Source organism: Melanotaenia boesemani, chromosome 12 (assembly GCF_017639745.1).
Source record: "Melanotaenia boesemani isolate fMelBoe1 chromosome 12, fMelBoe1.pri, whole genome shotgun sequence".
NCBI lineage: Eukaryota > Metazoa > Chordata > Actinopteri > Atheriniformes > Melanotaeniidae > Melanotaenia > Melanotaenia boesemani.
The window spans coordinates 16,917,719-16,931,418 of record NC_055693.1 but is presented as its reverse complement, the minus strand read 5'-3'; the positions used below and the strand labels follow the sequence as shown (position 1 = coordinate 16,931,418).

The window sequence follows — 13,700 nt, the reverse complement described above, 5'->3', positions numbered from 1 at the left end:
TTCATACATCCAGCTGAACACACTGTGTCTTCTGTATATTTAAGAGCAGAGTAATTATCATCAATGTTTGACTTAAGCGAACACAATGTGAAAAGATGTGCACCTGTCAAAGATATTAAGATGTTAAGAGGCATCTTAACAGTTACAAGTGACAGGTTAAATTATGTGGCAGCAGTTCACAATCCTTCTTCCATTACAGCATAAATAATTGTGCCTTTCACTTCTAATGCCCTGCAACTTGGCCTCCATCGAAGCGTGTGATGCTGATCCTTGTTAATATTGTTTTTCAGATATTAAATAAGAGCCACGATGTCCCCTTTGCATGTATGTTGTGTACTGACAATCACTCCCACATAATGACACCCATCTGGTGTAGAGCTCCCTCGGGTCAGGCACATAGCAGGAACACTGAGCATCTGGGTAGATCACCATTAGGTGGCAGGCAGTTAGGACTATTGATTACAATTACACAACTGCACCCCCCCTCCCCCTCCCCTAGCTGCTTTTGCTTCCCACACTAAACATTTCCAACTGCCAGTGATTTGTTATATGCCCATCAGCTGATACCTTAATGATATCAGCAGTGTATAAGCTTGAAAATTCTCCTGAAACTCCCACACTCAACACATTCTCCTCGAATTGCATGAAAAGGTACCGAAACGCCTCACCAGCAAAAAGTAATTCAAAGCTGATGACAGCCACCATGGAGCTAATAGAACTCTCGGCATGCCTAAAGTGTGAAGAAACAGAGCTCAGCTGTAAGCTCTGGCCTGTTACAACTCTACTCTCTACGCCAACAATAAACAAAGAGGCTCCAGCGAGTGAGTATCGTCACAAAAATGCACAAACTGTTGGACTTATGCACAACTGCTTTGTGACCTCTGGATATGCAAGAGTTCTTCTGTGTCTTCTAACGTAAAATCAAGTAATGAGTTTTCAGGGTTTTGAAAGTACAACATAATTTTTTAACCCAGAACAGGCAATAACAACCACAATTTCTCCTCTTTGTTCCAGGAACACATCCCTCCATTCCTGCTGTGGTATTTACATGTTTTATGGAGGAATTAATTACAAGCTGCGTGGACAGCAGTCTTGTGTGGAGTCACATTCTTTTTCCCACTGAGAAACTTCAACAAAACACTATTAACGCCATGATGAGAACATACATTCACCACAACAACATACACATCCAGCGATAGGGGTCTAAGGAGCTATATAATGAGATGATATAACACCCTAATATTATGGTTGCTTATTACGCAAAATAAGTAAAGATGCACATTTAAAGCCACTAAACACATCTTTAATCATCATACACCCCCTTCTACAGAACTCCTGCACAAACTACTACAGAGTAAAACAACATGCAGCGTTTCTGCAAGTTACTTCAGTTCTCCAGGGGCATGGTGATTTCTCAACATGCATACTTGCATCCACTTCTTCTCTCCTCCCTCAGGCGTATCTGGCAATGCACCAGAGAGAGAATGAATAAATAATACGAAGGTGTGGTTGGATGTCTGGGATCCTGACTCAGGATTCCATTTCCCTGACAGAGAGCCTGGACGGTGTCCGCTTCGGTTGCCTAGCAACTTTTTCCAGGAAACCTGGAACAATTGGATAGACGGAGCAACAAACACCCGACACACTCTGGCACAATAAAAGGGTAGAGTCCTTTTTCCTCTGCGAGTTCTGTGGAAAACTGATACTAAGAAGGAGGTGTGCTAAAGGTCCCCATCACCCAGATGTTACCAGCCAGAGCGGACGGTCAAATTCTGCATCATGTCACTGTCACTGGACACATTATACCTCTCTGAGGCTTGAAAAGGTTTCCTTTGTAAGGTAGTATTATGGCATTTGAGTGCATCCCTGTGAAAGTGATGCCCTTATTGACACAGCACTCTAAAGATGCACTGATTCTTTACAAACTTTTGAAAAGTTAAAACATGCTGAAACTGAAGTTTTTTTTTTATTATTTTATCCACATGCATGTAAAAGACTGTTGTAAAGCCTCATCATGTTGTGTCATACGTAAAAGTTGAAAAATATTTATTTCACACATGCCTGATTCACTCAACATCCATCTATCGACAGCTTTCAATAAGTTATGATAACTCAGTAAAAAAATCCACAATTAATTCTATGCTCAAGTCCACATGCAGCCACAGCTGGCCCACAGTTAGCAGGGTGATAATGAAACTAAAGTTGAGGATTTTCTAATGCCAACAATCTGGTTGAAATGAAAAACTGAAAGTGAGAAATAGTTGTAAAAACTTTCTGCATTGTTTCACGTTTGCATCAGCCCATCCCCAAATAATTTACTTTTATTCTCTTCCCATCTCTACCATAAAGATCCTCATTCATTTACTACAAATCAAGCTCTCCGGTTCTCTCACACGTTTACAGGTCAGGGTCACACACACTGTTGCATTTGTCCCTGACAGCCCACTAATTGTCCAGCCCAGCTGATCTAAGGTCAGCTGTTCGGAGCAGTAAAAAAAAAGAAAGAAAAGGCGGCTCTCTGCTCCACAACAGTTTAAACAGACACAATGGTACTGACCCAGGAAGAGGAGGAGGGGGTTATATTAAGGTGTGTACTTACGACCAACACGGACGTCCTCACCACCTCAGAGACACTCTGCCTGAGTTCCGCCGCTGTGCCAGGTTTACCCAGACTCCGCGTAAATTTCCTGGTCTCCGGGTGCGCTGGAGTGGCCATCATTACGCACCACTTTGCGCCAACTACAAGTCCAAACCACGCGTTAAATCATCGACGTTTAGAGGAAATCCATCATCGGTTTATCCGCCTCTATCCCTGCTAGTGCTCACCACGAGTTTGAAGTTGGGTCATGTTGTTGTGGTGTGGCTGCTTCACTCCCGCCCCTCGATTCAGTTTTAGCAGTCAGCGCGTGCTACATTACCCCGGAGCTCTGCCTTCCTCTATCGGGACGTAGTGTCACACTAAAAGTCTCCTCTTGTGGAGTGTTTCATTGGTCGTCCAGCACCAGACAGGAGGTGTATAATCTGTTCAGTACTCCGCCTCTTACCGGCTTAAAGGCCTGCGCATTCCTGGCTGTGAAAGCTGCTGCTGCTGGTGGGCCTGGACTTTGGACTGCACAGTCCGCAGTATGAATGACTGAATACAACAGATATTGATTAATCTAGAGACCAAATTGGTTAATCTAGAGATCAAAATTAGATTTTTTTTTATTTCTTAGACTTTGTTAAATTTTCTCTTTTAGTTTGCGTGTTCCCAATTTTAACTTCAAAGCTTTGATCAGTCAACACACAAAACTGATCACTAAAGCTGGTGATTGACTTTTTCATATAGGAGGAAAATTGCAAAAACAATAAAACATTTCTGATTAAATCTGTATCATTTTCTTCCTAGGAACAGTAGAGATATGTTTTTTTTTTCTTTTCACAAGTATATGCAACAACTCTGAACTTCAGTGAAATATGGAAACTTTGAGATTTTCTATATTTGTTCTCTGATCACAATTTAAGGGAGAGATTTTTTTTTTTCTCATTTGTCTGACGGATTATATTTGAAGATGGTTATCTCATAGAATTGAAATAAATAATCTTTATCTCAGTGTATAATTTCATATCTGTAAATGTTTGAACGATTCAATATTTCCTCTCGAAATCATAGAAATACCCTAAAATTGAAACCCAGTTTGTGCATTGGATGTTTGTTCTCCTCTGTTAGTGATCAATTAATCATCACACAGCTCTTCAGATTCATCTTATATCCATGTTTATAATGTAGCTCAGACTCACATACATAAGCTACAGGCAGCTTATACACAGATAAGTCGCCATTAATGATGTAATGATGCTTTATAGAATTATTTATCAGTAAATCTGACCTATTTCAACTATATTTTGCTCCAAATAATTTTATTTGAACAGATAATCTTCACACAGGACCTTAACTGTACAAAACATTGGTACAATTAAGCCACTCAAGTAATGACTGATTGGTAATCCTCTTATTTCTCACATGCCATCTTCAACCAGAGAGCAACCTTTTAGTTCCTGTTGAAAAAGTAAGCAGGACAATTTCCATATTTGTAAAATAATTAGATCTCATCAGCAAGCTGTTATCATTGTTTATATGAGTTCCACGCGCTGCTACATACTGTAGGTTCCTAGACACAGTAAAAAAAGAAAAAACAAAAACAGAATCATAATAATATAAAACTTAACTCATATTTAGATGGGATAGTGTGAAATTTATTTTTCTCTTTTCATTTTTAATCTATAGAGCAGACACTGTTTATGATGTGCATGAAGCACCTTTCTTGGTCAATGATGCCATCTGGTGGTCACATCCAGAAAGACACTTCGATACTGTCTCGTGCACCAACAGCCACTCCTGCCTCTCCAGATTCAACAAAAACAGAAGATGCAAAAATCCATGTTTACGTAAGTTTTTTTTTATTGCTTTCATTTCCAAAGACCTCTCTGTTGTCTGGAAAAAAAAACAACACGCTGCAATTTCAAAGAACTGAGCTTTTCCATCTTGTAATACTTCACCTCTAAAACCTGTCAAATGCATATTTCCGTTCATTCAGACCGATAAAAAGGTCTGCGTACAGGAGGCAGACAAGTTCAGTAAGGGCAACAATGCCTAGAATTGAAAGTTTCTATTTTGTTTCACACACAATCTTTAAAGCTTTCACTGACACTTTCCTTCATAATACAGTTATTATGAACAAATTTCACATTTTCCCACACAGCTCAATGAAAACTTCAGAGTTATAGACTCTCTAAGTGTTCATAGAACAAAGACCAGCGAGTAAGAGATTTACCTTAGACAGCATTAGTGGTGATGGAAGCTACCCCTGGTATTAAAATAATTTTATACTTCTTTCTTTAAAATAACACATAGTGCTGGACCAAGTGTGAACAGAGCTTCTACCGTTAAAGGGTGGCTTGTTTAATCTTGTATGATATAAAATTTCATAGTACACAGGGGACCATCCTGTTCCCCACTGTAACAAATTAGCCTGAAAAAGTCCAGGTTATTGATATAAACCAATTTGGCACTGAAGTTGCAGAATATTTTTAAAGCAGCTATATTCACTTAAATGAATAAGTAGACAAACATTTTATGACAAAGCAGTGAGTTTAACCATCTAAGAAAGAATGCTGGAAATCTCTATTAATGTGTTCCTGCTGTAAAAACAACCAATGGCAAACCAGAAAGATAGGAAGTGGTTCAGACCATTAGAAAACAGTATAAAATGACATCCTTAAAAAGAGGTTTCAGAGTTGAGAGTAAAAATGCAGTCTCTGATGCAGTCTAAACCAGCGGACATGTCACCAAAAAAGCATTAAAAAAAAGCACCAAATGTGCATGGACACGTGTACAAATGTCCTAGATATGCTTAAAAAAAACAAAATAAAAAAAAATAAAAGCAAGGAGTCAGGGTGGCAAAGGGCAGCACGGGCAGACACCACCCCGAGGAGAAGAAGTGTGGAAATCAGCTCAGTGAGGATGGGGCTCTTTGCTGTTCAGGACACGAGGGCGACTTGATGGAGCCGTAGCACTGCGGATGACCTCCATCCACCTGTGGACAGAAAAAGACTTTTTAATCAGAACAAATCTAACATCTGAGGTGCTAAATTAATTCCTTGAAAGTTTAGATGATGAGGCTTCCGTACCTCTCAAAAGTGTATTCGCTCTCTGATCTGAAATAGTAGACGTGGGACTTGAAATGAAGCTTGAAGACGTAGTCCTTGTGGATGTTTTCATTCTCGGAGGGGATGGTGACCGAGTAACCCAGCAGTGGAAGGCTGGCGAGTGGGTAATCGTCCTGAGGGAAGATTTGAAATTTTTTTTTTTAAATTGATACTATCCACATTTCCTTCTATATTACTGTGAACATGTCCTCCCTCTGGGAGTTTCCTTTCCTGTACAACTAAGGAAACACTGACTTTCATCAGGGTTCAGGGAGTGCATCATGTAGAGATCAGGCTAAAATGTGCTGGGAAAAAGTCTTGTAAGGCTAGGCTCGACACTAAACTATGGCAACAATTTCCTATTTTTTAAAAATTTATCAAAAATGATGATTTTAAAACATCCTGCTGCTTAGGAGAGGTGGCAACTTTTAGATATTCTGTTCTTAGAAAGCATGTGTTGTTGTGAATCCAGCATTCTTCTAACTGAACAAGGTCTGTGAGTTTTACTACATAATTATTAGGACTAGAACAATCGTAATAATGATTAGAACTACAGAAAAAATTATTTTAAGTGCCATTAGATTAATTCGCCTTTGCATCCAAGTTCTTTACCCATCCTTTTTTTTCTTGAATTATTTTTAAAATGGAGCTAAACCCCAGTCTGTAATCAATATTTTTATTTCATCAGCTGAGATCAAATTACATTATCATATGTCTATTATCAATATTATATAGATCTTTAATTATTTTTACATACAGATTATTGCCAATACTTGTATTTTTTAAGATCCAAACCAAACTAATGATTTTTGAATATATATAAAAAAATGTTTTTACGTTTAAATATGTTCATGGCACCTTATTTTAAGTTTGTAACCAGTATCTGAATCAATCAATTCAACACAAACTACAAACTACAATTCAATAAAAAGACCACTTAATACCAAGGATATGTTTTACAACTTTAACACAAAAATAATGCAACACATATTTATGATTTCTATGTTATGATTTGTAAAGCTGTCTTTTTTGGGGGTCCTTCCTTGCACATAATTTGTTTAGAATTTTAGGGCCTTCAAATTCCAATAAGTTGTGTTTCCTAGCCATAATAAATACGATTGCATTTAGAATTAAAAACATCTGCAGTCTAAATAAAGCTCATAAGCATTTTGTGTGACTGGAAGTGAAACAGGAAAAAAAAAAGCTGCATGGGAAAGTGTGTACACCTCTAACATGGCACAAAGATTTGATATTCTACACTAAGATGTGATGCTGGGAAGAGGGAAAACAGCCTGGGAAAAGGGTGAAGGTTCACTGACGAACAGCAGGACTTGTGTTTGCTCCTCACCTGGTGAGATTTGTAGAAAAACAGGCTGAAGTTGGTGAAGACCACCCAGAGTTTCTGCCAGCCGTTGCTGTTCTTGAACTTCCTCAGCAGGTTTCCTGATAACTGATTCTACAAAAACAAGAAACAAGTTTGATTCTGACACGAAACGACTGTAAGATCTCTCAGAAAACACCAAGAAAGGCTTAAAATGATTTTTGTCTTGTAGAGGACTGCTGTGATATGGTTTTTTTTGTTTTGTCCTTGTTTATATTTATCGCCGCTAAGAGCAATTTGTTAGTCAAATCAAGACAAATAATTATTGGGACAAAAAGTATATAAATCATTAAATTTATGTACTTTTCACTATTTTAACACCTCACATACACATACCAGTACTGGTAGAGAACAGGTGCAGCAGTATTTTACTTGTTGATCAGGCAAATATTTGATGTTTCAGCAGTTTCTGTAGCTGTTAGATTATCAATAATTGTGATATTTTTTAATAAATAAATGCTGTTGTTTAGCTGAACTACTTAATAATCTTCCCATGTACTCCCTGTCTGCAGCACTTCTGGTTGAAAATAACTGGAATTGAACCGGAATAGTTTTAAACTTTCCTATAGTTTTTTTATATATGTTAGCATAATTCTCATTTGGATCTTAAGTTGTGGATAAGGCAGCATTAAACCAGTCAATAAATTAATATAGGCCATGATAAATTACATTTTGTTTCTATGAAATGTACATCCTGTGGTACAGTTAGCTTTTAATGGTCACAGAAACTTTTCAGACCCTTTCAAGTTACTCATTTTGCTTGTTTCAAACTCTTAAGATTCATATAATTATATTCTTCTTAAGCAATCTACTCACAATTCTCCACAACAGCAAAGTTAACCTAAGTTTATGTAGCAGAAATGCCATCATTTTGCACTGGTTTCAGGTATAGATCTGAGATGATTACGGGGTGTTTCATGGATTTAACTTTCCCTCCAAACGCACTACAGAAAAATCTCTCCACAGAATGATGGAGTCATAGCCATGTTTAACTATATTGACAGTGTTAAAAAGTTAATGTTCAGTGCTTGGTTTCCCCAAAATGTCCATTGATTTTGTCTCTCGACTTCGTGAACAATTCTCTCAACGTCACGTTTGATTTTCTCAATGATGGACACCATGTTTGCATTTCTTGCTTATCTCAAGCAAGTTAAATAAGACACAGAGGGAATCTGGTCAATAATTAAAAGCATTTTTTTTTAAATGTAAAATGTAGGGCATACCGAAGCCTAGTAAAGAGTGTCATGATAAAGAGACTGAATGCCTATATAAATGGAATATTTAATAATAATAATAATAAAAAAACACCTCAAAAAACTATTTCTGGCTTTGTCATAGTGTAAAATTGTGAATATATTACTACAAGAAAAAAATATGTCCAAACAAATAACTGAAAAGCCTGAAAAGCAAACTTGAATGAACCTAAACATGTTCTGCCTGCACATTAAACACACACTGGGCCTCTCCTGTCTTCCTGGCTCCTTTACCTCTAGACTCCTGCAGGATTCACTAAAGGAGAGGCTCTGAACACGGTACCAGCAGATAACAGACAGAGGCACTGGTCCCTGGCCACTCGCGGGCCCCACCATGGGGGCCTTACTTTCATTGACTGGACTAGGCTCCTCTACCACGGAGGAATGCACAGACGTATGGGGAAGAGAGAGAAAGAGAAAAACAGACAGGGAAGGAGGGAGGGAAGGACAGAAACACAGAAACTGAGTAGGTGAAACACCAGCATGCAGTGGCAGGGGGGTCAACACGGAGGCTGACGGCGTGTCCGGGCAGGGCTGTGAAGAGGACGTTGTTACAGCTACAGAGGAAGAGCACAGCTAGAGCAGGACACAGTTGGGTTGTAGGGAGGGGCTACATCACAAACAGGATCCCTTCTGTTAATGGGAAACGAGGACTTTTAGTTCACCTACAAACTGCTCTCTTTCTGCAGATGATCAGAGATTTAAAGTGCCAGAAAAAGAGTGGGGGTGGGGCAGAAACACACAGAAAGCAGCAGCTTTTAGTTTAGAGCATGACGTCACACTGGCTAATGTCTGCCAGAACAGAGAAAGGTTGAAACAGAGACCCCACTGATGCTCTACATACTGTAATTAAACAGCTTTGTCCTTTACTGGCTAAAGATAAAATGATCAAGCTGTAAATGCAGATGCAAAGTCCTTGAAGTCAAGTGGTTTAAAACGTAAATTCATTTGCACACAATTTAACCACTGAATGTGAAGAGGTATGCAAATGTTTGGGCTGAAAATATCGGTTCCCATAAATACTTTACGAAGTAAAAGATGGCCTGATTTCCATAAGGCATAAAGTTGGGAATGACAGTTTTTGGATTCAACTGAACGGATTCTTCTCTCAACCAGTTACCTGCTTCCTGTACCACTTACATATAAACCATGATGGATCCACTGTTGTGTTTATCGGTTCAACAGGTTGCCTAAAATGCTTTTATTTAAAACTGTATACCTTTTGGAAAGAAGTCCATCTTTTATCATGTAACTATTTACAATTACATTAAAGTAAAACATTAAATGCCCCGGTATTTACTGGTTAATTATAATAAGGAGTAGTTAAAGTGCAGTCGAGCGCAGGAGGACGCTGTTCCAACTGAGATATCAAAGTAAATTCAGGTACAGCACAGACTCAGGAACAGAGAAAGAAAACAGCGGGGCAGGAGGACGAGGAGCAGGTCTGAGATTTAGTCGATACCTCCACGGCTATGCTAAAGTCCACCATGGACACACTGGTGTTCCTGTGCCAGCACACGTGCACCATGGTGTTACCACGGTGAGGGGCCGGCCTCTCCAGCGAAGTGTGCGAAGCTGTCATGTCGTCCTCAGACTCTGCCTCCACCGAGGAGTCCTCTGGGCATTCTGGGAAAGTCAGGAGGTTGTTACTGCTAGACAACGAGCCTTTTGGTGAGGGGAGAGAGGCGCTAAAACATAGACAGCGTCAGATCATTCACAAATCAACATCTTTCTGGGATTTCAGCTGGGAAGGCAATCACTCACACTGTATGGGATTTTTTTTTTTGGACAACCAAACAAAGTAAATGTTTCAAACTCAGCTGTATGTTTATGTTGTTACTTACTGTTGTCTGGCAGACTGCTGGTTAGCACGTCAGATGAAGGCCCATTGCTGGTTTTAGCCATCTCTATTGCCATTTTGATGTCCTCCATCCACTTCTCCATCTCTTTTAGAGAACTGGAACATAAATGTAAACAACAGGGTGGTTAGAAAAAATCTGCCTGATAAGAAAAGCAAATGTCTGATCTTGGTTTGTCTTGTCAGACTTTCCTTTAAACAATCTGCTAATGGATGGGAACTAAATCAGGATATTGTAGTAGGATATTTAAATGCTCAGAAAGCACACATACAGTACATACAGAAAAAGACATCAAAATGAAAGAAAACACCAGTAAAGGCTGTCACAAAAAAATTAATTTCCCTACATAGTTTTGAGGCCAAATGCATTTACAGTAGCAGTATTACCAAGAAATTAATACTAAAACTTGGGGAAAAATATCTCTATCATAGTAACTTATCTGTTTTTAGGTTTCTGTCTAATTTATTTTAGCAATTGCTAAAGTAAAAGGAAGTAAAACACTTTGTAAAAAGTTTTGTAACATTATGGTTGCATAGGCAAAGATCAAGCTGCAATATCAATATTTATATTATCAATATGATATTTTAGCATGAGTGATAACAATAACTCTTGCTGACAGGGATGCTGATATCTACAGACTGCTCTTTACTGCCAGCATGTGCTGTTTAATACAAACTGGTTGTATTTTCCACTCTTGAGTGACCTACTGTCCTCCTTTCAGGCTGCAGCCTCCACCAGGATGTGTGTTAAATCTATACAAAAACCTAAGCCAACAATCTCTGCAGGTATGTCTACCTTGTCTGCACTGCTCTGCAATGTATCGGTGGTGGGATTTCTGTCAGTTGAGCATTAATATATATATATATATTTTTATTTAACCCTTTGGTGCATAGTGTTAACTACAGTGGACACATATTTAAAGGCTTTTTTAAATGTATGCATGGGTGTGGATCACACATTAGCAACTTCATTGGACATTAGTGAGTTACCAATACTCTGCCACGTTTAAAGAATAACTACATTTGATATAGTATATATACATACATTGCAATTACCAAGTTTACCTCAGTGATAAACAGGACAAGAAAATGATCCAGGTGTTTTTATAGAAAATTTATATTATATTAATATGACAAGATATTATTTTATAAATATTTTAATAGATAAAGTAGAAAAATCAATACAATGAGTAAAAGTTAAAATGAGATTAAAAACAGAAAAGCATCAATGTGCATGTCTGTAGAAGTAAAATATTTTGTAATAATTCATGCGCCAGAGGTTTAAATTTTGAGGTTCCACACAAGAAGTGTTGATATAAAGTGAAAATAAATCAATGTAACAGAAAAGCTCTTATGTTTGGAAGGAGGGTTGTTATTACATCTTTGAAAAACGTAGATGCACATGACTGCAAAATGAAACAACAAACATAATTAGTTTGGACAAAGAAAACATTAATAAGCCCATTAATTATAGGCTTTTTCTCATTCTAGAGAATAAACCTGCTCAACATCTTCAGTTGAAAAGAGCAGCTGAAAAACTGTTTTTCTCTCACGCTGTACAAAGCCAGCTGGTTTTGTTTATACTGGTTCACCATTTGTTGCGGTCATGTGTAATAGTCTAAATAGCTGCCTGCTCGCAACACTTTGCAGTCATGCTTGCTCACATCAAACCAGTTAATAAAAATACATGTCTCCTTGTGGCATAATTCAAAAAGTTTGTTTCAAATTTACTTTACCACTGAATGTGACCGAAAATTATAATTGCTCTAGCTTTTTCAGGAAGGGGATCAACATGTTGGAGATAAAAAAATGATGAGTAACAATCTCTTACCAAAATTAATAAAAAAAAAAAAACAGAACAAAGGAAAGGCAGCACAATCACAAACAAGAAAAAAAAAGCATGTATTGTAGACTTAGATTTTATTGTCCTGAGGGGAAATTCCACAGACCGAGCCCCTGGACTCCTATTACCAAGTAGCCAGCACAAATACTACTTACTGCAACTAAGCCATAACTGAAGCCAAATATTCCTTTTTTATGTTTTTTACTTCACAAAAGCATCTTGTACACAGCATAGTATGTAAACACATAAACAAATGTCTCATGTTTGGTCTCCAGAAACATAAAGGTGGTCAGAGAAGACATTGGCATGGATTTGCTGCTGTGTTTCTGTCTGTCTGCCACAGAGTAGCTGTGGCTACATATGTAGCCATCACCAAGCGTGAATGAATAATAGATACAATGTAAAGCGCTTTGAGTGCCTTGAAAAGAGCTATATAAACCTAATCTATTATTATTATTATTATTAATAATAATAATAATAATAATAATAATCTAAATCAGATCTTAGCGTAGCTGAAAAGATGAAGCCCAGAGGGGCGCATACATAATGCAGTGACCCTGCAACAAAAGCTACAGTTGCTGTAAGGACGTTGTAACACTTTGATTTGCTTTTACTCAAAAGCATGCAAAGCCACTTTAGTTGGTCCAAGGCAAAGGGTCTCTGTGTGTTGACAGCCAGTGGTCTTACCTTGCAGCCACAACCACAGACTGTCCCTGCCCAACCAGCGTGAAGGCATGAGGCACACCCCACTCATCCTCACTCTCTCTGATCTAGAAGATGAACACAGAGACACAGAAACGATATTAAAAGGCAGGAAAATCTGGGACAGCAAGAACCAAAAATAGACAGGGAAGGAGAGAAGGAGGGAGTGGGCAGAAAAAAAGGAAATGAGAGAAGGACATGTGAAGTGTGGCTGTCCTGAAAGTGTGTGCTTGACTCTGTGAGCTGCGCTTGTCTTGGGTTGGATGCTATGAAGGGCTGCAGTTCAGCTGTTTAAAGCAGCTCATTTGAAGTAATGACAAACTGGTGACAGGGGCCCAGCCCTCTGTTTGAGACACAGGACTTACTGTCATGCCACGAAGTGGCAGCTGCCCGTTCACTCTGAACTGATTGGTCGGCGTCATTCCTCGACTCGTGTACAAAATAATGTCACTGAACTGTTGGCAGAGAGAAAGGGGCAGAGAACATGTAATTACCTTTCAGATGGATGCCAGTGAGTCTGATTGTTGTATAAATTACTGATACAAATGTGTAAAATCTCAAGCATCTAACATTCACACACATGGTCTTTTTAAACACACTTCCCCATTTTTAATCGATCTAACACCTAATCAGCCTAAACATGTTCAAACATAGTCTTATTTTAGCAGCTGCACCTAATCTGCCAACACCATCTGCCCTGAAAGCCACAAAAGATAAAAGCACTGTTGATTTTATGCTGAGATCCCTTGGCTAAATAATCAGATTAGTGATATGAACTGAAGAAATGGGGTATTACCAGGAAAAACATTCGTTGCTGTAGGCCTTTTCCAGAGAGTTTGCTAAGGCAGCCTAACCTGATGAACTCCTGTGAAAACAATAAAGAAAATAAAACATGAATAATCAGGTGTGTGTAGATAAACATAGATATAAATGGCAAATTTAGTGTGTATTTTTTTTTTTTTTTTTTCTTTTCTA

The 13,700-nt window shown here is 38.4% G+C and overlaps 2 protein-coding genes across 8 annotated transcripts in view; both read right to left on the bottom strand.

The window, feature by feature from the left end:
- zmp:0000001200 (dedicator of cytokinesis protein 9) overlaps nucleotides 1-2,961 on the bottom strand; it is a 75,171-nt gene extending 72,210 nt beyond the window's left edge. For 3 of the 5 annotated variants that reach the window (XM_042001233.1, XM_042001234.1, XM_042001236.1), the window contains exon 1: nucleotides 2,600-2,961. In XM_042001233.1, the coding sequence (XP_041857167.1) occupies nucleotides 2,600-2,719 (120 nt within the window). In that variant the 5' untranslated portion in view covers nucleotides 2,720-2,961. The remainder of the gene's footprint in view (nucleotides 1-2,599) is intronic. The other 2 variants (XM_042001235.1, XM_042001237.1) reach the window with 1 other exon arrangement.
- A 1,458-nt stretch (nucleotides 2,962-4,419) lies between these two features.
- LOC121650360 (FERM, ARHGEF and pleckstrin domain-containing protein 1) overlaps nucleotides 4,420-13,700 on the bottom strand; it is a 54,853-nt gene continuing 45,572 nt past the window's right edge. For 2 of the 3 annotated variants that reach the window (XM_042001836.1, XM_042001837.1), the window contains exons 20-27: nucleotides 13,522-13,590; nucleotides 13,091-13,180; nucleotides 12,711-12,793; nucleotides 10,167-10,279; nucleotides 9,785-9,948; nucleotides 7,037-7,144; nucleotides 5,671-5,822; nucleotides 4,420-5,576 (exon numbers count right to left, since the gene is read on the bottom strand). In XM_042001836.1, the coding sequence (XP_041857770.1) occupies nucleotides 5,495-5,576; nucleotides 5,671-5,822; nucleotides 7,037-7,144; nucleotides 9,785-9,948; nucleotides 10,167-10,279; nucleotides 12,711-12,793; nucleotides 13,091-13,180; nucleotides 13,522-13,590 (861 nt within the window). In that variant the 3' untranslated portion in view covers nucleotides 4,420-5,494. Of the gene's footprint in view, nucleotides 5,577-5,670; nucleotides 5,823-7,036; nucleotides 7,145-9,784; nucleotides 10,011-10,166; nucleotides 10,280-12,710; nucleotides 12,794-13,090; nucleotides 13,181-13,521; nucleotides 13,591-13,700 lie in introns of those variants that run through there. The other variant, XM_042001838.1, reaches the window with a different exon arrangement.